Consider the following 23,462-nt stretch of genomic DNA (forward strand, 5'->3'; position numbering starts at 1 on the left):
CAAGTGTGTTCCCAGGGCTGGCGATCTCGGTGGGAGGCTGCAACCCCTCTGAGAGGTGTGTCCCCCGTTACCCTCTGAAGGTGGCTGGCCGGCACTGTGCCCACAGCCTGGCCAGAGCCTGCCCTGGCACCAGCCCAGGGCCTGTCCCAGCTTCTCGGAGGACTCACTGTACTTACTGTTGAGGCAGTAGTTCCCACACTCTGCCAGATGCCAGCATGAAACAGAACAGGGCAGGTCAGAATCTCACAGTCACTGTAAAATCCCAATTGCTGTGGCTGCAGATCGCTGGAAAGTGGCCTCGCACAGCCCCTGGGAAGCCCTGCAGGAACTCACATTCCTCTGAGGGAACGTGAATCCACTCATTCCCCTCATGAGAAACAGCTGGAAATCTTTTCTCTCAGCATGGTTAGCACCAGATCACCCAACACACCTCTGCAGATCTCGGCTTAGTAACTGGGGTGCAAGTGGTGGTGGACCAGGAAGAACACCTCTGGGGCTCCCCTGACCTTGAACTGACAATGCCCACTTAACCTAAACCTGGAGAAACACTTCCTGGAGAGTTGCGTACCTTGTCAATGACCACTACCTTTTCTTGGCTCCAGGCTACATGTGAAAAAGGAATGATAAGCCAGCCAGCTGCCTCTTTTCTCTCCACAGTGGAAAATATCACCCTAATTCCCGCCCCACCCCCTTTACAAGGTTCAGATCTTGTGATTAATAAAGAGCAGGGGAACACTCTAGAAATGACACCACTGAACACAAACATGGTGAAAATATACCGTGTCATTAGTATATGTGGATAAATATTAATTCCATCCTAAAACATTACAGTTAGAAGTAACCACCTAGTTCTTTCTAGCCTTTTGCAGTTTGTTTAAATATTGTAAGCACAAGTATATTTTATCCTAACCCTTTATATCTAGTTTCTTCTACACTTTTTTTTTTTTTTTTTTTTTTGGTCCTGGGCAAAGGCACTACTCAAAGACAGTTTTTGGTGCTTTCTTACATTTAGACCTAAAAGCTGGAGACATCTGGTGACAAAACGAATAGCCAGCCTGCAAGCCAGGCAAATTTTCCACTTCAGGGACTTGAAATTCCCAATGGACTATAAAAAGTGGAAGAAAACTTGCTGGCTCCTTCACGCAGTCCCAGGACCAGTGAAGGAAGGACCTGGGGTTGTAACCTAGCTTTTCCAGCAGCCAGGACTCCTCCCCACAACCTCCTGAGCAATGGCAATCCAGTCCCAGGGAACTGGACTGAACTTCCAAGGTGGGCAGCTCTCTCGTCCACAGGCAGCACTCTCCCTTGCTGGACAGCTCTGCTTGGAGCAGCCATCTTGGTCCCATGAAGCTGACTCTGCAGTAAGTAATAGCTAAAAAATCATTTTCTACACTACCAGCCTTCAACTATCTGAAAAATCAACATCCAGGCTGAATGCCTCCAAATTTTCCATTGGTTAAGGATACACCATCCCAAGAAAAGAAATTCCCTATAGTATGCACAACTTGTATGTTTTATGAATTTGTGTTTTTTCATACTGAGTATTCTTAAATTACAGCTCATATTTAATGAAGCTACTTTTTTTTTTAATGCTCTGGGACTTCCCCCATCCCCCAGTCAGACTCAGCAATTTGATATGAATTTACTAAATACATTGTGAAGTGCCTAGAATGTGGTTAATCATTATGAGTCAGACAGGTTCCCATCTTTGAGGACTGTGCATCCCTGACAAATGTGTGACCTAAGCCAGTGGCTTTTGGTGTTGGTAGTGAGTGGAACTTCAGCTGCTGCAGAGAAACACTCCCATCTAGTGGCCTGAAGGGTCCTGCACCGTCTGAGTCAGAACTTCTCAGTAATCTGGGAAGGGAAGGGAAGAGGGTACCATCAGAGCTCAGTCCTTTCCCAAGTGACCTGTCTGCCATGGGCTGGGGGAAACCCTGGAGGAACCAGCTGCATCCTACACCCTTGTCTTAGACACTCAGAACATATCCAAGGCTTTGAGAAGACCCTCAGAAGAAGCGATGGTTTACCCAGGATTACGCAGTCTTATTTGAGGCTCAGATGGTAAAGAATCTGCCTACAGTGCAGGAGACCTGGGTTTGATCCCCAGATTGGGGAGATCCCCTGGAGAAGGGAGTGGCAACCCACTCCAGTATTCTGGCCTGGAGAATTCCATGGACAGAGGAGCCTGGCAGGCTACAGTCCATGGGGTCACAAAGAGTCAGACATGACAGAGCGACTCACTTTATTAGACCACAGAACCCCCGTCCCATTCTGCGCATGTGAATGTTATGTTGTCTGTCTCTCTGTGTGAGCACAAAACAGCCATCAGTATTCTTTAGAACTTAAATTTTCACCTGTGCTTTGTGAAACTCTGCTTTCCCTTGTTAGTAACTTAGATACAAGAGCTCTTAATGGCCTGGGACACAAAATGGGCTAATTTGGATGAGAGTAGAGAGAAAGAAGAAAGAAATCTCTAAGGATGGGGAGTACTGGCTTTCTGACACCCCTCTGGTGAGATGAGAAAGGGACCTCAGGACTGGGCTGCAGCATGGGGTGCTGAGGTTTGTGGTAGAAGGCACACGAGGGTGAGAGCTCCAGATGGAAGGTGAGGGGACCACCGCGCATTATGGTTTCTGCTGGTATCTGAAGTTGTGCCTTCCGGCTTCTCTAGCCCCAGCTGGGGACACAGAGGCTCACTTTCCTGCAGCTCCGTGGCAGCCTGGTGCCCACCACCATCTGGGCTCAGACTCTGCTCCAGCCTCTGATGTCACAGAGACAAAGGGTGGGACAGGGCTCCCAAGACCCTCTTAATGGTCTGATGGTCTGAGAGCCCGGAATCCTCCCAGCCCTAGCCCTCCCGTACCACCAAGAATTGAGAACAAGTGTCTAGTCTCCCAAGTAGGGCCCCAGTGGAACTCCTCACGGAGTGAAGGTAGAGAGAACCAGACTCACTGAACATCCCCAGAACGAACTTCCTGCTGGAGAAGGTGCCCCTTGGTATGGACTGAGTGAGGCCTGGTGTTGGGGGCTTCTCCAACATGCTGCACACTGCAAAAGGGTGGTTTAACATCTGTGGGAGACACTAGGAAAAATGTTCGTGCTTTTGAAGCATGATCTGTTCATCATGGAGGGGAAAGCTTGTAACTATATAAGGGTAAGAAGCATCTTATTGGATCAGGTGGGATTCTCTTTGATAACCAGGGATGGCTCCTAACCAGTCTTTGTCTTTCCCACTAAGAATATATCCCAGCTTTTAGACTGTTCTTTTGCTTCTCTGTGGAACAGTATAATTTGCCAGCTCTCTTTCCTTTCTTTCTGACACTTATCCAAGCTTACTGAACAATCACAGCAGTCTGTATGGTAACTGTGTACCTCTATGTGCCTGCTGGGGCCTGAAAACTTATCCTTAACAGCCCTAACCTGTACCCACAGTTCCGTTAATCCTCCCAAGCCATATAGCAGGAGAAGAAATTACACGATACAGGCCATGCCTCCTATCTTCCTAGGACTGGCAACAATTGCCCTTTTGCCAGAAATGCCCTATTTCAAAGCACAAGGAAATGCTGATACAATGTGAAAGCAGCTGATGCTCTGAGTTTTAGTCTTGGTTGCAGCCTAGGACGTTGCAGAAAAAAGGGGTCTAAATGCCACCTAGACCACCGGCACACTGCCATTGCCCAATCTCTTGGATCTTGCCAGAAGGCCCAGGCCCTCATCAGCGATCTGACTTTCATTTTGGAGAGGTATATTTCTCATTGAACCTGAACCTATAGTTGCAAAGCTCTTTACATCTATATGGTTAATGTTCTGTAACAGGAAACAAGGGTTACCAAGACACCAATTATCTTTTCTTTCTATTTAATTCCAGAAGCTAAATGTTCATTTCATCCTGGACTTTATATATTGACCCTTAGTGTTAGCATCTAAGGCAAGAGCAACCTTGCATTTGCCTGTGGTAAAATTGGAGACTTAGGAGATTCAAACGCTGATGTGTGAAATCAGGATCCAATTTTCTGAATGAACAGGCCACTCTTGAGCTAAATCTCTCCAAGTACCTGCTGTTAGCTAAACAGTGATTTCCTTGTTAGCTTTATAATCAGGATCATTCACAAATGGCTCAGTTCCTCTTCTTTAGGGGTTCATCACTAGAGTGAGCTACATTTGTAAACTTATTTCATATGATTTGCCATGAGGGTTTCAAAATTCATTTCAATATAATACTACTTAATCTTCCAACTGGCTAATTGGCATCTTTCATATTTTCCAATGCTGCTGCAAAACAACTTCTCCTAGCACTCCATATACTGAAATATCTACCTGTAGTCTACAGTTGTCCTCTAAGCCCTACTTCTAAGAACAATCAAAAACCTGGAAAAAAAAAAAGGAAAGAGAGAGAGAGCAGTGCTTCACTCAGGACTGCTGCCTTCTTGCCTTCAGGCCTGTCTGCCTTTTTTAATTAGTTCCTGGAGAGGGGAGGCCTCCCTGACATTCTAAAAAGAAGGTCCATATGGCTCACCACGATGCAGCTCCACGACATGGGTCTCTTCTAGACCCCACCCTGGCCTCTGCCTCCCTTGAGCAGACGTGGAAAACAGTCCAGCAGGACCTGCGATCTGGATCTGCTCTGCTTTCAGACAAGGGCAAGTTGGAAGTTAAGCGCTCACAGCACCTGCTGGTGGCTTTTATTTTTCTCACCAAGAATAATAATGGCTTCTTGTTGTTGTTCAGTTGCTCAGTCATGTCCAACTCTTTGTGACCCCATGGATTGCAGCACGCCAGGCTTCCCTGTCCTTCACCATCTCCCAGAGCTTGCTCAAACTCATGTCCATGGAGTTGGTGATGCCATCCAACTGTCTCACCCTCTGCCACCGCCTTCTCTTCCTGCCCTCAATCTTCCCCAGCATCAGGGTCTTTTCCAGTGAGTTGGCTCTTCGAATCAGGTGGCTTAAGTATTGCAGCTTCAGCATCAGATAATGGATAATGGGTGCTATTGTTACTTACTAGGTATTCTTCTGAGAAATATGAGTACTGCCTCATTCCTCTTCTAAAGAATACACATTGCCTTATGTAATCTACACTACCATTCTCTGAGTTAAACAATATCACTGTATTATTCTCATTTTACAGATGAAGAAACTGAGGTACTGAGGAAACATATACAGCATGGAAAACAGCAGTCTGCAGAAGGTTGTTCATATTCTAGCTTGTAGCAACTAATGTGCAAGTCATATTGTGCCATATTTGGCAAGAGTTCCCTTTGTAGCATTCACAGGTAGGAGTCAAAAATATTTTGTCAAAATGTTTATCAGTCTATAAAGCCCAGGCATTCACCTGTCAGGATAGGCTCTGGAAGAGGCTCAGATCAGGGGTCCTGGAAACCACTCCCGCCCCCAATATTATGAATTAACCCTTTGATTCTAGACCATGGGGCAATTCTCAGAGAAAAAGCCATAGTAGCTGTGATGGGGAGCTATTTACTTACTCTTTACAGAAGTATTTCAGCATTTTAATTCTTATTAAATAGTTAAAGTCATTTATATATACATATAATTAATCATCTGGGTTTCCCTGGTGCCTCAGCTGGTAAAGAATCATCTAATATGCTGTTGACATCATTAATAAAAATAAACAGTGTGGCTGTCTCAGGGTAATCAACTCGTCCTTTAAGAATGGTAGTCTCCCAAACAGCGTGTCCATTCTCTCTGCTCCAGGAAGCAGTTCCCCAGCACACGTGCATGCACGCACACACACACACACACACACACACACACACACACACACACACACACACACACACACAGTGTACCTTTCTGGCAGTGCAGCCCCTCGAAGCCCAAGGGGCAGTCACACTCATAGCCCTCCTTCCTGGGTCGGCAGCTGCCCCCATGGGCACAGGGGGACCCCACGCAGGGGTGGGCTGCATTCTCCACGTTCACGCCCCACGTGAAGTCATGCTTTACGTGGATGGTCCGGTCATTCAGGATGATCTTAGGAAAGAAAACATAAAGAAATTCAGGGATTCAGAAACCAGCTCTGGAGTCTTCTACAGCTTCCCTCAGCACACCAACCTGAACTACGCTTGGGGTCGGGGGGAGCTTTAAAAATAAAAAGAGAAAGTCTGGTTACTGCTTTCAGAGTTCTGTGAATGACGCAGGAAATGGAAGTGACTGCATTTGGTGCTTGGGAGAACCTGCATCAGGTACAAGAGTAAACAAGCAGCTTCCTCTGGTTCTGGACAACCTGGCCACTCGGAGCGATCATAAAGAAGAACCAGTTACTACAAAACTGGGTTTCTAATGCTGTATAGTGGAATCATGGGAGGTGAGGGGGTTAAGAAATATACTCATGCCCAAGCCCCACCCAGATCAACTGAACCAGAATTTCTGTGGGTGAAACTGAGTCACCGGTAAGTTTAAAGAAACACTCCAGGTGATTCCAAGATGCAGCCAAGGCTGAGACATGTGGCTAAAAAGCAGAGTAAGGAAGAATACAACACAAAATGTCACAGAGGCAGGAATCCAAGGTGGGGCGGGGGTTGGTGATAGAGTCTGGAGGTGGTGGAAATGTACTGCTGTGTCTTCCTGGCTGGTATTCTCTGCAGCCTCCTCCACCTCCATCAACACAGTCTCTCCAACTGCCCCCCTCCCTCCTGCTTCCTTCTTCCCCAGCAGTCCGGAATCCCCACCTCACCACATCCTCTTCCCCGGAGTGAAACTCAGGTCACATTCTTAGCTCTGCTGTGCATATTCACCAGGACAGACAGCTCTTTGCTCTCACCCCTTTTCCCTGCAATGGGGCTTTAGTGAAACTGATGAATTATAGAGACAGGTCACTGGGCTCCCCGACTCCAAATAAACAAAGCCTGAGCTTTAAACATTGGCCCTGAGCTGTGGGTGTTTCGGGGTTCTTCAGGCTTTGCAGAACTCAGACAGAAAGAGCTTTTCCTAGGATAACCTCCAGCGTGCAGGGGATCCTAAGAGGTTAGCAAGGGTACTTCTGGCCACTCATCCATGTTTCCACAGGTTTGTCTAGTTTTTGGAGAGTCAAGAAAGCTGAGAAAACCTTCCTCCAGGAATGCCACTCAGAATCTACCAGAGAAGAGCCGGAATCTTTCCACACTGTCCCCCTTTCTTGCTGTGAGTGACGACTGTAAACCCGAGTCATGAGAAATTGAACAAGGCAAATGCCATGACTGGGCTAGGGCTTCCACGGTGGCTCAGACGGTAAAGAATCTGCCTGCAAGGTGGGAGACCTGGGTTTGATCCCTGGGTTGGAAGATCCCCTGAAGAATGGAATGGCTACCCACTCCACTATTCTTGCCTGGAGAATTCCATGGACAGAGGAGCCTGGCAGGCTACAGTCCATGAGGTCACAAAGAGTTGGGACACAATTGAGCGACTAACACTTTCACTTTCTCTTACTGACTGGGTCACTGGGAGGGGAGGGGGCTTTTCCAGGAAGTAAGGAGGAAAGGCTTGTATGTGTTGTGTGAAGAGAGCAAAGCCTAACATGTTCAGAAGGAAGATGAAGCCTCTCAGCAGCTCAGCTTACTTCCCAAGTTAGAATTTCAAACCCATGATTTCACATGGCCAGTCCCACTCGCGGAGGGGACAACGGTCTGAACTGAGGTGTCACTGACCTCACAGTTCAGCAGCAAAGAGAAGCACAGCAGGGTGAGGAAATACTGACTGGGCCCCTTTTCTGGGCCCCACACTGGGATACAGAGAAGGACAGAGTCCCTGGGGCCCTTCTCAGAGCCCAACTGTGCAAATCCTGAGAGGACCTCCTCTCTCTGCCCCTCCACCTCCTTAGCACCTCCCGTACTTTGCCTCAGATTCCCCTCAGGGATTGGTGGCCCCCATCCCTTCACTGGTTGCCAAGAGAAATAGGACTTGGCTGACATCCAGGAACCGGATGTGTTTTTCTTCAAATCCTTTTTTCCCCATGTTTAGTGGGCCTGCAACTCTGGGTTGGTGGGTCAACTTACATGTCTGTTGTAGACAGAACATGATCTCATGACTGGAGAGATCACGGGCAGCCCCGAGAGAAGGAACAGGGGGCAGATATGAATGGGGTCGGTGTCCTGTCTCTCACTAGCTGAGTGGGTTTTTTTTTTTCTCGAACTTTCCATGGAAGGACTCTAATCTGTGCTCTTAAGAGTTTGGTTACATGATTGATGAACAACCATTAAAACAGGGTGGTGGGGATGGAAGTGGAGGCAGCAAAAACAATTGGGTCTTGCCTTGAGCAAAAAGCCAAGTGACCCCAAAGAGAGGCAGGAGCCACTATGAAACTCCATCCATTTTCTTCCCTTTTTCACAAGTGTCTGAAGTGACCTGGTACAGTTGCCCCCTCAACAATACTAGGATATTCTAAGTAGATTTATTGTAAAAATTCATCTTCATTGAGCTGCATTCATGAGATGTCCGCTGGGCACAGCTGGGAGCAGGTGCTATAAGAAAGCGAGGTTGGAAAGGTATGCTTTGAGAATTAAAAAATATAATTTTAAAAATGTTACAACTTCCCCAAGGTTTCTTTCTTGGGTATAGCAGTTTGCACTGATCACAGTTCTCAATTCCATTGTCAGTAGTCAAAGTCACACCATGCACATGAGGAAGGGTAGCCTGTACCTTCTGGATGCTCCCACTGAACGGCTTGAGGATGCCCGAGTTCTTCTTCACGTCATCATAATTGGGGACCCCACCAATGAAAATGTCCGAGTTGCACTTAATCTGGGTGAAGCCTCCCTGCCAACAGATTAAAAACAAAACAACGTATAACCAACTGTGCCTCTGGTTCCCTATTAGGGAACAAATGGCTGAGGCAGTCTCAAGACTCATCATGACAATTTTTATACATATTGGCCTGACCTTTGTCTTGTTTTTCATTACTGCTTACCACCTTTTTGGTTTTTTGTAAACTTCTGGACATTTCTGAGATTCATCGTCTAGAAAATACAAGCGAATATGGTAGACCACTACATCATCAGTATCACTGTCTCCCTGCAGGAAGGTTACCTGTAACCTGTCAGTCTCAAGTGGGGCCATGTAACTTGCTTTGGTCAACAAAACATGAGCAGGTGAGAAATGAATCATTTCTGGGCAGAGTCTTTCAGAGCCAAGAGTGGTTCCCTATGCCCTGTTCCTCTACCCCTATTTCCAGAGGTCCCCAACTTCCAGGATCTAATGTCTCATGATCTGAGATGGAGCTGATGTAATAATAATAGAAATAAAGTGCACAATAAATGTAATGTGCTTGAATAATCTTGAAACCATCCCTACCCTCCCATCCCTCTTCCGTGGAAAAATTGTCTTCCATGAAAGTGGACCCTGGTGCCAAAAATGTTGGGGATCACTGTTATTCCTTCAGCCTGGGTCTCAGATTAAGGCTGCAGCTGACTGTTGATGGACATGTAATATGAGTAAGAAATAACCCCTCATTATAAACTGCTGCTATTTGGGGCACACGTGTGCCTGAGCCTCTCCTGGCAACTGACATCCCACTGGTTTAGCACTTTGCCTAGATTTGGATACATGATTCAAATTCCAGTATTACGCTTATTGATATATTCACTAACGGTAAAGACAGAATTTCCTTAGGCCAAGAGAAAGGGAAAGCATGGCGAGTAGGAGGCATTCCTTGTTATCATATACAAAGGGCAGAGAAATTTCTTCCAGATTCTTAGAGACCCCCACTGTCAATCCCCAAAGGCTTCTCTTGCTTCTGGTCATTTCAACAGCCTAAACCCAACGGCTGGGTTAGATAACAACCTGTGTGTGAGATTTAATGTCTGAACTCCTTCAAACATCTTAAGCAAAATGTTAAAATGCCCTAAGATAACACGTAAATTTGAGACCTCTGGGAATGAACACATTTGGGGTAACATAAGTTATTGTTTTCTTTGATTTATGGTCAAAAGAAATACAAAGTGTAGCAGGATTCGTTTATTTACCAAATACTATTAGGTACCTACCATGTCCCAGGTACTAAGTGGTGCACAAACCACAGTAAATAAGAAAGCCCAGGTCCCTGCCCTCCAGGGGCTTACACTGTGGGGCAACAGACAAGTCAACGGGCAGGTAAGATAAGCCCTGTGAGGACTGCCCAGGTGACTATGGGGGCACCTGGCAGGGATAGGGCATCTCATACTCTGCTTCAGAATTAAGGAGTGGGAGGTGAAGCAGCAAGAGTCAAAACGAGTCTCAGAAACTGGCTGGAGTCAGAGGTTGGAGGGCATGTTAGGTACAGGGCAAAGGCAAGGAGGGACCACATCACACATGGACAGAAACTTACACTTCACCAAAAGAACAATGAGTTTTCAGCAAGAGAGAGAGTAATCAGTGTTTTAGGACTATCATTGGCCAGAGGGAGGAGAATGGATTTGGGGTCCAGTCGGGGTGGAGAAGAGGAGACAGGGGAGCAGAGAGGAGGATGCTTCATCTAGGGGAGCGCTCAGAGTGGCTGAGTCCAGCCAGGTAACAGCAGAGAGGTCTCGTAGTAGCCAGACTGAACTGCCTTCTGTCAATAACCTTCAGGCAGCTTTGAGGGTTCTTATTTAACTAATGGGGATGTGGGGAATCATCAGAGGCAATGTCAGGAATCCTTGTGGATTAGGGAACCAGGCAGGAGCTGTCAGGACACACCCACGGAGACCCATCGTCATCATGTCTTTAAAATAAAATACTAGGAGGAAAAGGAGGGCTGCAAGGTCAAAGGGATTTCAGAGAAGCAGGCTGTTTTGAAAACACTTGGGAGTTTCTTGGTTGTGTCAGGCAAACTGGGTGAGGTCTTGTGGGGTGACAGAAGTCTCTTTTGGCTCCTCATCAAAGTCCTCCCCCTGCCCCTGCCCCCCCCCCCCCACTCCACACCTCTGCCACCACCACCACCTGAAGTGGACATAAGGCGGGGCTGCAGCGGGACCGCAGGAGGGAAGCAAACAGACTCACCAAAGTGAGGCGCTCAGTGCCTGGATCCACCACTTCCGTTAAGCTGAGAGTGGCTGGAAAACCTGAGTAAACCCCCTGATGGGGTTTTCTGAAGCCCTGGGAGCACTGCCCCTTTGAGTTTGCACAGCTTGACTCATCCTGGGCTGCGGGTGTTTCTTAGCGCAGCCAGCTGAGCAACGTGATGTCGGGTGTGGTTTGGACACTTAGGGGCTGGCTTAGCCTCCAGCATATCCTATAACTCCTGTCCCCTTCCTTCTCTAAGCTCTAAGACCACTATCCTCGTTCACCAAGCCTTTGAACAGGGTATAACAGCTGTGAGGCAGAGACCCCTGATCTCTGATTAAGGTTTAACTCACCGAGATCAAGCATGGGTCTTCCCACTCTGGTCTCAGGGAGGCCTCCCAAGAACGACCCTCAGATGCACACAGAACAGCCACGCCTTCCCTCCTACCTGCTTACACTGCTTTCCAAGTGGGCAGCTCCACCCATTCAAAAAGCCGATAAAGAGGACGCTGGTTCTACCAGTCCTGGTGTGGCAGTAACAGAACCCGAGGTGTGTGGTTTCTACCCTTGTGCTGTCTCTTCACTACAGGATCTCAAGGGTAAATACTGTGTCCCAAATAGTTCCTTATTTATAATCAAAGGCCTTAACCCTACTGTTTACAAACACGCCCATCCTGTTTTTGTTACTGTTGTACAGATGTTGGTAACTAAGGCCTAGAGTGATACAGCGCTTTTGTGAATTTATATTATTAAGTCAACACACAGTCAGATCTACACCTGTGAGCTTCTAATTCTGTCCAGGACTAAAATCAGCTGTTTTCTGGACTATATGAAAGTGACTCCCATTCCTGCTTTAAAATCCATTTTCCTTTATACATCTTCCTTCCTACCTACCCTACTTTCTGTTTCTTCCTTCTTTCCATCTTTCCTTCCTTCCTAAAATATATATGGGACATTTTCCGGGGTACTTGCCTCTTGAAGCAGAGCCCAGGTTGGGATTTTTCTGTTTTCTAAGGAGGCCCTTGATTCTCACAGGACCTTCCACCACTGCTGTTCCTGAAGCTGCCTTCCTGATAAGTTGCCTTTTTACTCCCCTCCTCAACCAAGATCTCCTTCCCCACCAAGAGTCCCTTTTCTTTCCCTTTCTTTCTTTTCCTATCAATTCATTTTCTTATCAGAACAGTCACATTCATCAATACCTTCTTTAAATCTGTGATGCACACAATGAAGACTGTTGTAATGAAAATTCTGGCAAATCTGAGGTCCCTGCTGTTTTTAGGGGTCTGTAAATTTCATGTGTGTACAGAATGCTAGTAGGTTGTAATTTAAAACAGGAGGAGAAGGCGATGACAGAGGATGAGATGGTTGGATGGCATCACGGACTCGATGGACATGAGTTTGAGCAGGCTCCAGGAGCTGGTGATGGACAGGAAAGCCTGGTGTGCTGCAGTACACGGGGTCCCAGAGTTGGACATGACTGAATGACTGAACTGAACTGAGTACACTATTAGCAATAATAGTAAGTAAAGCTACACAACACTGATCATATGCCGGGTTCTGTGGTATCTGAGAAATACAGTTATTCTAATTCTCACAACCTTATAATGCAGTGCTATTATTATCATGATTACCCTATTTTTTTAGATGCAAAAACACCATCTTGGGAGATCAAGCGATCAGACTGGTCTGAGCTCACATCACTGATAAGGAATGGAGCTAGATTTTGAAGCCTAGGTGTCTGGTTTCGGAGTCTTTGTTCTTGTCAGATGTGTGATCACACCCCCACCCCCCTCACTGGCCCTGCCTTGGAGCTGTGTTCTGATCTACCTTATATAGCAATATGAACAAAGCTATGGGTCGGCAGGGAGGCGTGGAGCGGGTGGGCAGTTCTGTGAGTGACACCTGTATTAGCTCACTCCCCTATGAAGGCCCCTACGATTATCAATCCCATTCCCGGCTGAGGAACTGCAAAGCTAAGGAACTCGTCCAGTGGGAAGCTCGGGTGCTAACCCAGGTAAACTGGCACCAGAGTCTATGTGATTAACCACTGTGCTGGTGCTTTCGTCTCCAGGACAGGAAGGAAAGAGGAACCCCGCTCACACGCGTCATCAGGAGGGGATGTCCTTCTCACCTCTGCCATCCCCTCCACCGCCTTCTGCTTATCCACCTGCAAGATGCCGTTCTTTGCTGTGCGGGACACACGCAGCTCGTGCCAGTGGCCCAGGGTGAGGGGCTCTTCACTCCTGTCGAAGGAAGGAAACTGAACATGTGTCAGCATCACTGGCGTTGCAGGTAACGTCCACCAATCTGGCTCTGATGAAGTGTGCCAACCTTCAGCACCTCGTCCTGTCCAGCAAAGAGAAGAACCTCATTCCTCCTTGTTAAACACAGCAGGGCTAGCTCCGTTTACTGGACTCCTTCATGGGAGAAGTATCTCACTTATCATTTTACTTATTCCTTATCACAAGTATGAAATGGGGGTAGGATTAGCCTGGTTTTCAAGATGAGGGGGTAAAATATGATCAGAGTTGCATGAAATCTTTGAAGAAGAGAAAACTACATAGGCTACGATGTAAAGCAGATTCCTTGATGTAATGATGTCTGTAGCATTCTTTGAAATGCATAAAAAATAAGACGGATGGATGGGGGAATATAAGAACGAATAGACACATGATAGAGAACTACAGCAGAATGCTAACTGTAGACAGTAGGTGGCGGGTCGAAGGTTTATTGCACAATTCTTTCAACTTTGCTATATGTTTGAAGTGTTTCATAATAAAATATTTGGGAGGCAGATTCCACGTTATCTGATATTGTGAAAAAAATTAAAAGTACTTTAAAAATTCAATTATTAATTCAAGATGGAAGCACTTGAAGTTTAAATGATATTGGTAAGATTTTTACATGTTACATTTTACAGCAAGGTGTGTAAAAGGAGTATAATTATTGCATTTGTGTTTCTAAAGATGTATATATAGTTTCTGGCCTTCTCTGAACCTCCCAATTATTCTGTGGTCCTGGATCATCTTTAGAAACCCACCAGGAATACCAATGGGCACAATTACTGAAAGGTCTCCACCCCCTCACTTGATTTTTCGCTCTGGCAAATGCTTTTGCCATTTGTCCTTAGCAATTAGAATTTAATCACCTTGGCTCAATCAATATGCAATAAAGATCTCATTCAGCAGCCCATCTCCATAATAACTAACAGCATCTGAGCCTGTTCTTGTCCTGTAGAGGTCATTCCCTGTCAATACGCTGCCTCCCTCTGCACAGGGATATTGATCGCTGCCATCATAAGCTCATTTCAATTGTCTCGATTTTTGAATCAAGTTCATCATAAATTAGACCACCTTATCCTCTGCCTAAAGTTAAAATGATATGGCCAACTCCACAGCTTCCTGTAGCTCAGCCTTTCACTGAATTGTCTTAATGAAGCAGGAAGTCTTGGAAATGGTTTTTAAAATAAACATTTTCCAAAGGGCCATCTGAAACATTAACCGTGATCGGTGTTGTCAGTTACATTGCAGAGGGGTGGCCCAGGGGAGCAGATGATGGTTACTCTGAGTTCTTGCCTCTTTTTCATCATACCTAATGCTAAAGATTTTTTTTCCCAGGCACCTTTCCTGACAAGCAGGGAAGGAATAACTTATGCTTAAAAAAATTTTAAATACCTCTTATCAAAAATAGGCACCGAATTAAGAAAGAGAGAAATTCTGGATTTCTAAGGTTCCACATGTCTGTAACTCCACAGCTGAAGTTGCTACTGCAGATGTGCAGGGGGCAGGAGGCAATTTGTTCAGGAGGACGGCTGATGAGCCACGACCCTCTCCAGCCCCTTCCAGTCATTCCTTATCCAGGAAGAAGCCATTTGAAAGTACAAGGTGATATTCAAGGTGTCTTCTTCCTTTCTTGACTTGACAAATTGTTCTAAGTGAGTTGTTTAGGCTGTTTTGCATAATCATATGTAAACTGAATCAATTAAATACCCACCAAAGTTGTCTTGAGACACAGGATGTTCTTGCATAACCAGAGACACAAAAATATTTGTCCATTCCCCAAGGTGGGAGGTGTTACTGATGTGTAGGAATTCAACCTTAAGGACAAGAATGAACTGTACTTTTAAAGAACTGTTGAAACCTAAGGCAGTAAGCACTTTCCATCAGCCAGGAAAAATGATCAGCAGTTAAGGACAATGCATGGCTTCCCTTGTGGCTCAGCTGGTAAAGAATCTGCCTGCAATGTGGGAGACCTGGGTTCAATCCCTGGACTGGGAAGATCCCCTGGAGAAGAAAAAAGGCTACTCACTCCAGTATTCTGGCCTAGAGAATTCTAGGGTTGCAAAGAGTCAGGCACAACTAAGCGACTCACTTTCACTTCATGACTGTAACATCTCACAAAGAACTCTTTCTAGAGATGACAGTCTAGCAATTTGAATTGTGATTGAATACAGCCCGCAATTTCCTTTAAAACAGCAACAAAGACTAACCAATTTCCTGCTGCAGGGCACTGTTGAACAAAGCACCCTAGTGAGTTTCAGAAGAGAATTCTTGAAATGTAGGAACAAGAAGCGTCTGTGCATTAGATCAGCAGGCCTCCAGCTGGAAGGTAAAAACTCCCATGGGAGGAACACAGTCAGAAGAGGGAAACATAAACAAATAAGAAAAACACCTGCACCTCCAACTGCAGGCTCTGAGGGATTCACAGAGATCCTGCCACATTCTATGAGAACAATCGATCTGCTGAGCTGACGAACAGTACAAACTAGGTCAGAGGGAAAGTTTTGATAACCCAGAACTAAGTCCACAGACACGAGCAAGCCGTTTAGAAGCACTCAGTTACTCCACACCACCGAAATCAGTCATCTCACAGCCTTTTTGAGCACACTGGTCAGGGAAGGGTCCTTGCAATCACTGGTGACGATCAGTGATATTTAAGGTGACATCATGTCACACCATGATTATGTGACAGTTATGCATTTATTCGCATGTGAGCATGTATAATAATGCCAGTGTGTTCACTCAAGGCTGGTGAGGAAGTTGGTGTCCCTTTGAAACCCTCTTAATCTAATGGAAATGACTTGGAAATAACCTGGTAAGCTTCTGCCAATAGAACATTTGTGGGAAACAGGGCAGATGAATAATGATTTAACGTTTCTAAGTGAATGTGGCTGTGATACACTCCATTTCCAATGGCCAAAGAGAAAAAGAAAAAAATGTGAGGCCACCAAGGATATTTCTGTTCATTACATTTCTATTGCATGCATGCTACGTCACTTCAGTCTTGTCTGCTCTCTGCAACCCCATGGACTGTAGCCCAACAGGCTCCTCTGTCCATGGGATTTCCTAGGCAAGAATACTGCAGTGGGTTGTCATTTCCTTCTCCAGGGGACCTTCCTGACCCAGGGATCAAACCTGTGTCTCTTAAGTCTTGTGCATTGGCAGGCGGGTTCTTTAGCACTAGCTCCACCTGGTAAATCCCTACTTTTTCAACTAGTTGTTATGTATTTGCCAAGTGCTCACCAAGTGATGCTCTGAGCAAGGGACTGATTGACAGTTTATAAAGTTTCTGCTGATTGTGTTGCATGATCTCAGGTAGAGAGGAAGACAGTTTACCCCCATCTGAGGCCAGCCCATTTTCCATAGTTTGAAGCAGAGATTCGCTACCTGCTAGGTAGTTATTTGAGAAAAGGAAACCTTGCCACCAGGAGAGCATGATCTCTAGGAATACATCATCTGTATTAATCAGGACAGTTTTCAGAAAAGACAACTGTATACAGAAGACAGGAAGAGAGCCAACTGGTTGAAGACAAACCTTTCTTCCAAGTGGCTACTGAAGGGAGGAGAGCCCCTGACAGTCTCAGCCCTTACCTGAGAACACCAGTCCCAGAGCCACAGTCAAAGCGGAACTCCACGTGGCCCCCTGCCATGTTGATGGACAGGAAGTCTTTGCTGCCCGTGTCATAGCTGTACAGGAGCACGCCATCTTCCGAATCCGGCCGAAATGTGATCTCAAATTCCATGAAGGAAAGGTAATGCCGGGGCTCCAGAGGCCAGGGGGTTGCAGCGTAGGACCTCAGAGACTCTCTGAACTGAGGAATGGTCAAGGTGAAAGCTGAAAAAGCAAGTGTGTGGGTTAGAAATCCCTTCGTGCTGGAACTAGCCATCTTCTTTTCCTTCTGGGTATAGAACTCAAGGATATTTCCCAGCTGCTCCGAAGAGAAGTGGGTGGTGTAGCTGAACTCTGGCCAGTGGAATGTGGTTGGGAATAGTACACGGCATTCCAGGTCTGGCCTCTATAGCTTCCTTCCATCCTCCACTCGCTCTTTCTCACCTACTGGCTGGATGTGGGAATCAGTAGAGGATTCTAAGATCCTAGCAGGGCTACTAGAAGGCATCCCTGAATGACCAGAACCATCCCTCTCCCACTGACCTGCAGCGATGTGAGCAAGGACCAACCTTTAGTATGTGAGGCTCAGAAATATGAAGATGGAATAGAACAGCTCTTCCTTACTCTGACTCACAACACCCTCTTCGAGGTGACAAGAGATTTGAAATTATACAGTGTTAAAAAAAACCTTTTCTCTAGGATGATAGTGTCTTAGGGCCAAATCTGAATCATTGGTAGAAAAGATATTTCATCCCTGCTTGATTTTTTGCAAAATCTTTTTTTAAATTTCCATTATTATTGTGTGTACTTGTGTGTGCATGTGTGTTTGCATGTATGTATAGATATATATGTATATATTAATAATCAATACAGTGTTGAGAGGTAGAACAACTGAGCAGAACAGGACAAAGAAAAAGAAACATCATAGAGTTAATGTTTCTGTGTATGGCTCTCCAAACTGTGAGATATTCTAAGGAGCCTGAGCTGTGAATGCTTCAAACTCTGACACAAACCACGCAAATATAAGCTTTTCTGAGTTATTTGAGGGCCAAGAGGAGCTCACCAAAGCATCAGCCCAGAAACATCATAAAATGAACTTGTCTTTCGGCCAGTTTGCCACTTTGACATCTGAAGACACTTCCAACAGTTTCGAAAAAAAGATTCTCCCATCCCTCTCAACAAAGCAACGTTAATCCCATTAAAATATGTGGAACCTTGCTAAATATGCATTGATGCAAAATTACACCAACGTGAATTAACGAGGCAGACAGAAACCGCCATCAATTTGCATCTTTCTCACCATCTTCACAGTGTCGACCTCGAAAGCCCAGGGGACAGAGGCAAATGTAGGAATCGGCTTTGCTCGCCGTGCAGGTGCCACCATTGATGCACGAGGCTTCATCACAGATTCCACTGCTGCACTCCCCTAAAAACAGAGCGGGAATTACAAAGCTGATTCATCAAGCGGACCTGTCCGAGACTGGCCAGACCGACCACTTGCAATTCTGAACAAATACAGCTCATGCCCTTGTCCTGTTGATCAGCTCCTCTGCACAACTGCAAACCAGCTTTCAGGAGATGTGGACCCTTCCCTTCATTTTAATCTGATTTTGGTTTATTCTTTATGAGAAGCCACACAGATGCTTTAAAACAGGGTGGACACAGTAAATCAAATAATAAACTACCGGGCAATTTTATGAACCCTGACAGGGATGACGGAGCCGTTTCTGCTGTAATTCACCTCACTCTTGTTCCCACAAGAGTGTGTTTCCATGCCTCCAATGTCAGCAGAGGCTTTATGTTAAAAAGCCTTCTCATTTATGTGGCCTCAATTACCTTAAGTGCTGCCCGCCTTGTTGGCTGAACGCAGAGGTGAACAAGATAAGTACAGAGGGAGGTAAGGAGCCTTGTCGAAGCTTATTAACTGCCCGGCTTGTCAACTCCTCTGACAGGAGCAGAGAGGGAGCAGGGGTCAGCAGGGGGTTCCAGAATCCTTATTTCTCAGCCCCAAGCTACAGTCTCATGAGGGACAGGAAGGTGACCGGAAGTAAAAAGTTCTGAAAGGTTCAACATCAGATGGCTTAGTTCTCTTTACAAATACACATTGGAGACACCCATAAAAGGTACTCTTGGTCATTTTCAAGTGTAGTCAGCCAGATGAAATGAAAACAAACTGGATTTTCCTGGGTTGCTTTCCTTCTGCTTCTCTGCTCTTCCTTTTCTCCTTGTATATAAGAAAGAACTTAGGCAGATGGGTCACAACCTGGCCCAGAACAACATAGGTGAGTCCGAAGCACGTTTCTCAGGATGGAAGAAAATGGGGTGCATCTGTGGTCGAGCCGTGAGCAGTCCAGCTGGGCATCCCACCATCTCCGATGCAATGGAGCCTGGAGCTCTCCCCCCACCCTCATCCCGTCTCCTATTATCACCACCCCCCTGCCACCGACTTCGCGAGATGAAGAGCCCTGGTGTCATGATTGTGTCATCTCAGCAGGATGAGTCTCTTATCCTTTTCTCATCAGTCATCAGTGTTGGTTGAACTGATCCACTCTTTTCTTCTCCCAAAGCCTCCTCAGGAGGAGGAGGAAGGCTTGGCACACTGTGTACCCAGGAGAGGAGACCAACTTCAGGACCTGATAACACAGTTTCATTACAGCCCTTCCACATGGCGTGCCTCTCCAGCCAGGTGGGAAGTCCAGCTGGGGGTGGGAGGAGGCACTGCAAGTTCAGACAGAAGTGATTGTGGGTCTTTTTCTTCAGCCATAGCCCTGAGAACATCTCCAGCATCCACAGAGAGGCTGACTTGGCTTTAGGGAGCCAAACTCTCACAGGTCCTCCAGCTCCACCCATCTCCTTGGGCTGGGAGTCTTTCTCAGAGAAGTGCTGGTGCCACAGGAAGAAGTGGGGTCCTTGGTTTATCTTAGATATACATGGAAACAATTATTTTACACATTTGCTTTGTAACTATTTTTTATGGGTGGGAGTTGACAGGGAGGGGGCTCGAAAGCCAGCCAGAGATATTTACTTGATGAAAGCAGTGTCTCAGCAAGACTGTGCTGGCAATGGTATGCATGATGGATTGTGAGCAATGAGGGTGGGGACGAGGAGAAATGCCCACGGGGAGGTAAACCATGGATTGAGAGGCTGATGGCAGAGGAAACGGAGAGAAACGGAATAATCAAAGAGGTACAGGGCAAGGAGGAGTAGCCAGCTCATTCTGGAGGCTGAAGGTAGAGGAAGATTCCAGCATAACCTCAAGGCTTCTAGCTTGGAAGATGGAAAGGAGAGGCAAGAGGAAAGAAATAAGGGAGGCTGGGAACAGGACTGGGCTTCTGAGGAGCGGAGGAGAAGCTGTCTATTGTTCACTTCAAACATAAGGTGATGGTGGAAGTGTCTGCTGCTGGGCACCAGGGCAAGAAGAGATCCTGCACACAGGTGAGGGCTGGTGGGACAGCAGCCACTTGGTGGTGAGCCTGAAACCAAGAACAGATGGGCTCTTTGACAGAAGACAGGATGGAAGGGCCCCTGGAACTCCCACAGCACCAGGGAAGGGAGAGGAGCCAGCAGAGAAGACAAAGTGAGAACAAAGCACCCAGGGGATCCAGACAAAGTGGGTTCCCAGAAGCTCAGGGACATATTATTGCAGGTATTTCAAAATCTCATTTATGCTCATCACTCCTTTGAAAGCATGGTAGTTATTGCACCCACCATTGAAGAATCATGTCTTTAATGCTTTATAAAGAATCATATAGGGACTTGACTGGTGGTTCAGTGGTTAAGAATCCATCTGCCAATCCAGGGTACATGGGTTTGATCCCTGGTCTGGGAATATCCCACATGCCAGGGAGCAACTAAGTCCATGACCCACATCTACTGAGCCTGTGCATCCTGGAGCCTATGCTCCACAACAAGAGAAGTCACCTCAATGAGAAGGCCGTGCAAGATACCTACAGAGTTGCCCCCGTTCACTGCAACTAGAGAAAGCTCGCACGTAGCAACAGAGACCCAGCACAGCCAAAAATAAATAAAATTTTAAAATCTCTTTAAAAAAGAAACACACAGCACTATACTAACGAAACTTATTATATAGTTTTATTTCAATATAAAATTGTTTCTTATCAGGCATACTATTTTCTGCATTTGAAAACATCCTTCTGAGAAGAGTTCCATGAACTTTACCAGACTGCCAAAGGGGTCGTGACACACGAAAGGTTACGAAACCTTGGGTTGTTGAGAAGTAACAATCCTGGCAGCAAGGTCCCAGGAATATAGGGAAGGATGGGTGCAGAGCGGAGATGAACAGGTTAGTTTTAGAGAGAACTCTCAACTCTGAGGAAGGAGTTGCAAGATCATGCATATAGGCACCAACACATAGAGTAACTGACACCGAGACCTACTATACGGCTGTTGTGTGGGCTTATGCAAGACAATGAAGGGAGGGGCAGGAGAGAGATGAGGTCCTGCGGAGGACAGAGAGGGCGGAATGGAACACACTAAGCAGACGTGGACAGCGAGCAGCCTCCCTGCCCCTCGTCGCCCACCCAGCCCGAAAACGAGGCTTGTCTATTTCCTCTCCTAAAGATCTGACAAGCCTGCCATTCCTCTCACCCTCGATCAAAACCCGTCATCTCTGATCTGAACTACTGTACAGCCTCCCAGCTGGCCTACGTGCACCCCCATGAAGGAAGACCCCTTTCAATAAGCTGTCTGTAGTCAGAGGGTCTTTCCAAAACACAAACTAGATCATGAGACCCACACCCCCACAAACACATTCCCACTGGGACAGACCATTTCCTCAGCCTGGAACGCACTTCCCTCTCATCTCTGCTTTCTAACTCCTACTCTTGCTTGAGATATCAACTTCACATCTTCAGAAATGCTTTCCTTGACCCTCACCCCATAAATCCCCCTATAATATATTAGCATTGCACTTTCCCTTTGTAACACTCCAAATTGTAATTTCACATTGCTCGAGTGATGATTATTTGATTAATTTGGTCCCTCCTCATGGCAGGTACAGGCTTTCCCAGTTGGTGTCAGTGGTAAAAAACCTGCCTGCCAATGCAGGAGGCATAAGCGACACGGGTTTGATCCCTGGGTCGGGAACATCTCCTGGATGAGAAAATGGCAAACCACTCCAGTATTCTTGCCTGGAGAATCCCATGGACAGAGGAGCCTGGCAGGCTACAGTCCATAGGGTTGCAGAGCTGGACACAACTGAAGCAACTTAGCGCACGCACACACGCACACGCACGCACACACACGCACACACACGCACATGTGCATGGCAAGTACAGGAGGAATGAGCTGGGATCCTGTCTTGTTCACTCCTTTATCCTAAGCACCTAGAGTGTGACCAGCACTAAGCAGGAGCTTAAGTATTTATTGAGTGGAAAAAAGAGTAAGAGGGTGATAAACCATCGTGTGACCCATGGCCCCTGCAGATTTCATGAATCTCAAATAATCTGGGGAGTTGGCTGCATGACATGGCAGGGTGTGGGGATCCAAGATGGGATTGGAAAAAGTGAGCGATGGTGGTTTAGGTTGGAGATTTGGGGTGGAAATAATAAAAGAAAACACTGGGCCAAAGTTTGCAAAATTTTGCTGAGATTGCTGACTATTCTAAAATGTGAGTTCAGAGAGAGTCCACTAACTGGAAAAAATTTAACAAAGGCGATGAGGTGGGATGGGTTGAGTAATGAAAGGCCCCCTGGAAATGGGTTTAGTTGGGGGGTGGTAGAGGTGGGACAGAGAAAACATTGAGGTTGAAGATAGCAATGCCAAGTTAGACATCAGAGGGAGGAGCCATGACTTGCAACTGTCCTCACCCTCTTCCAGAAGCCTGCATCTCCACCAGAAATTACCGCTGTTTACAAGAGCCCAGTCTCCACTGTGCTGAGACCACCTTAACTTATAGGAACTTGGACTGCAACAGAACACACTCAAAGGGAAGCAAATATGGAGGGTAAGAAAGGTAGCTAGCCCTGTTCTATCACAGAGAAAAAAAAAATTGGGAAGAAATGAAAAAACGTCATGTGACCAATGCCTGCCATTAAGGTTCATATAATAATAAGCCCATAGCTCTGCCCAGTGAGCCCAGAGCCTGCAAGGTGGACCCTCATAGCTTATCCACTCAGTGGAGAGGTTGGTATTGTAGAATTTAAAACGTTGTCAGGAATTGGCCCTTGCTCAACTTTGCAACTTCTTAACTTCTTGTCAGAGGTTTCTACAGCCCTGAGATCGACAGACCTGTCCTTCAGAGCTATTTCCCTAAAAGTTCAATGAAGAAAGAAGGACAACTTATACTCTGTGATTACTGTTATTAATAAACTGAAGCCACATTATTATTATTAATAATAATATTAACAACAGGAAACATTTACAACATATTTACTACGTGCGAAGCTTTATTCTACGTACTCTATATGCACCATGACTCATCTAGACAAGATACTCTTATAAGGTAGTTACGTTTATAGATGGGGCAAAAGTATTAGTTGCTCAGCTGGAGAAAGTAACATAGGCAATAACAAGAGGAGAGTAATCTTTTCCTTTCAAGTAAACTCTACTGTTTGTAGTATCCGTGGTATCACCTTTGTGACCCCATGGACTATAGCCCGT

At 46.2% G+C, this 23,462-nt stretch overlaps 1 protein-coding gene across 4 annotated transcripts in view; it reads right to left on the reverse strand.

The window, feature by feature from the left end:
* The window catches only part of EGFLAM (EGF like, fibronectin type III and laminin G domains), a 189,109-nt gene that overhangs the window by 20,292 nt on the left and 145,355 nt on the right, over nt 1-23,462 (reverse strand). For all 4 annotated transcript variants that reach the window (XM_005694776.3, XM_018065631.1, XM_018065632.1 and 1 more), the window contains 5 exons: nt 18,142-18,267; nt 16,823-17,066; nt 13,084-13,195; nt 8,634-8,750; nt 5,810-5,990 (listed from right to left, as the gene is read on the reverse strand). In XM_005694776.3, the coding sequence (XP_005694833.1) occupies nt 5,810-5,990; nt 8,634-8,750; nt 13,084-13,195; nt 16,823-17,066; nt 18,142-18,267 (780 nt within the window). The remainder of the gene's footprint in view (nt 1-5,809; nt 5,991-8,633; nt 8,751-13,083; nt 13,196-16,822; nt 17,067-18,141; nt 18,268-23,462) is intronic.

The sequence above is a fragment of the Capra hircus genome, chromosome 20, assembly GCF_001704415.2.
Source record: "Capra hircus breed San Clemente chromosome 20, ASM170441v1, whole genome shotgun sequence".
In the NCBI taxonomy this organism is placed as follows: Eukaryota; Metazoa; Chordata; class Mammalia; order Artiodactyla; family Bovidae; genus Capra; species Capra hircus.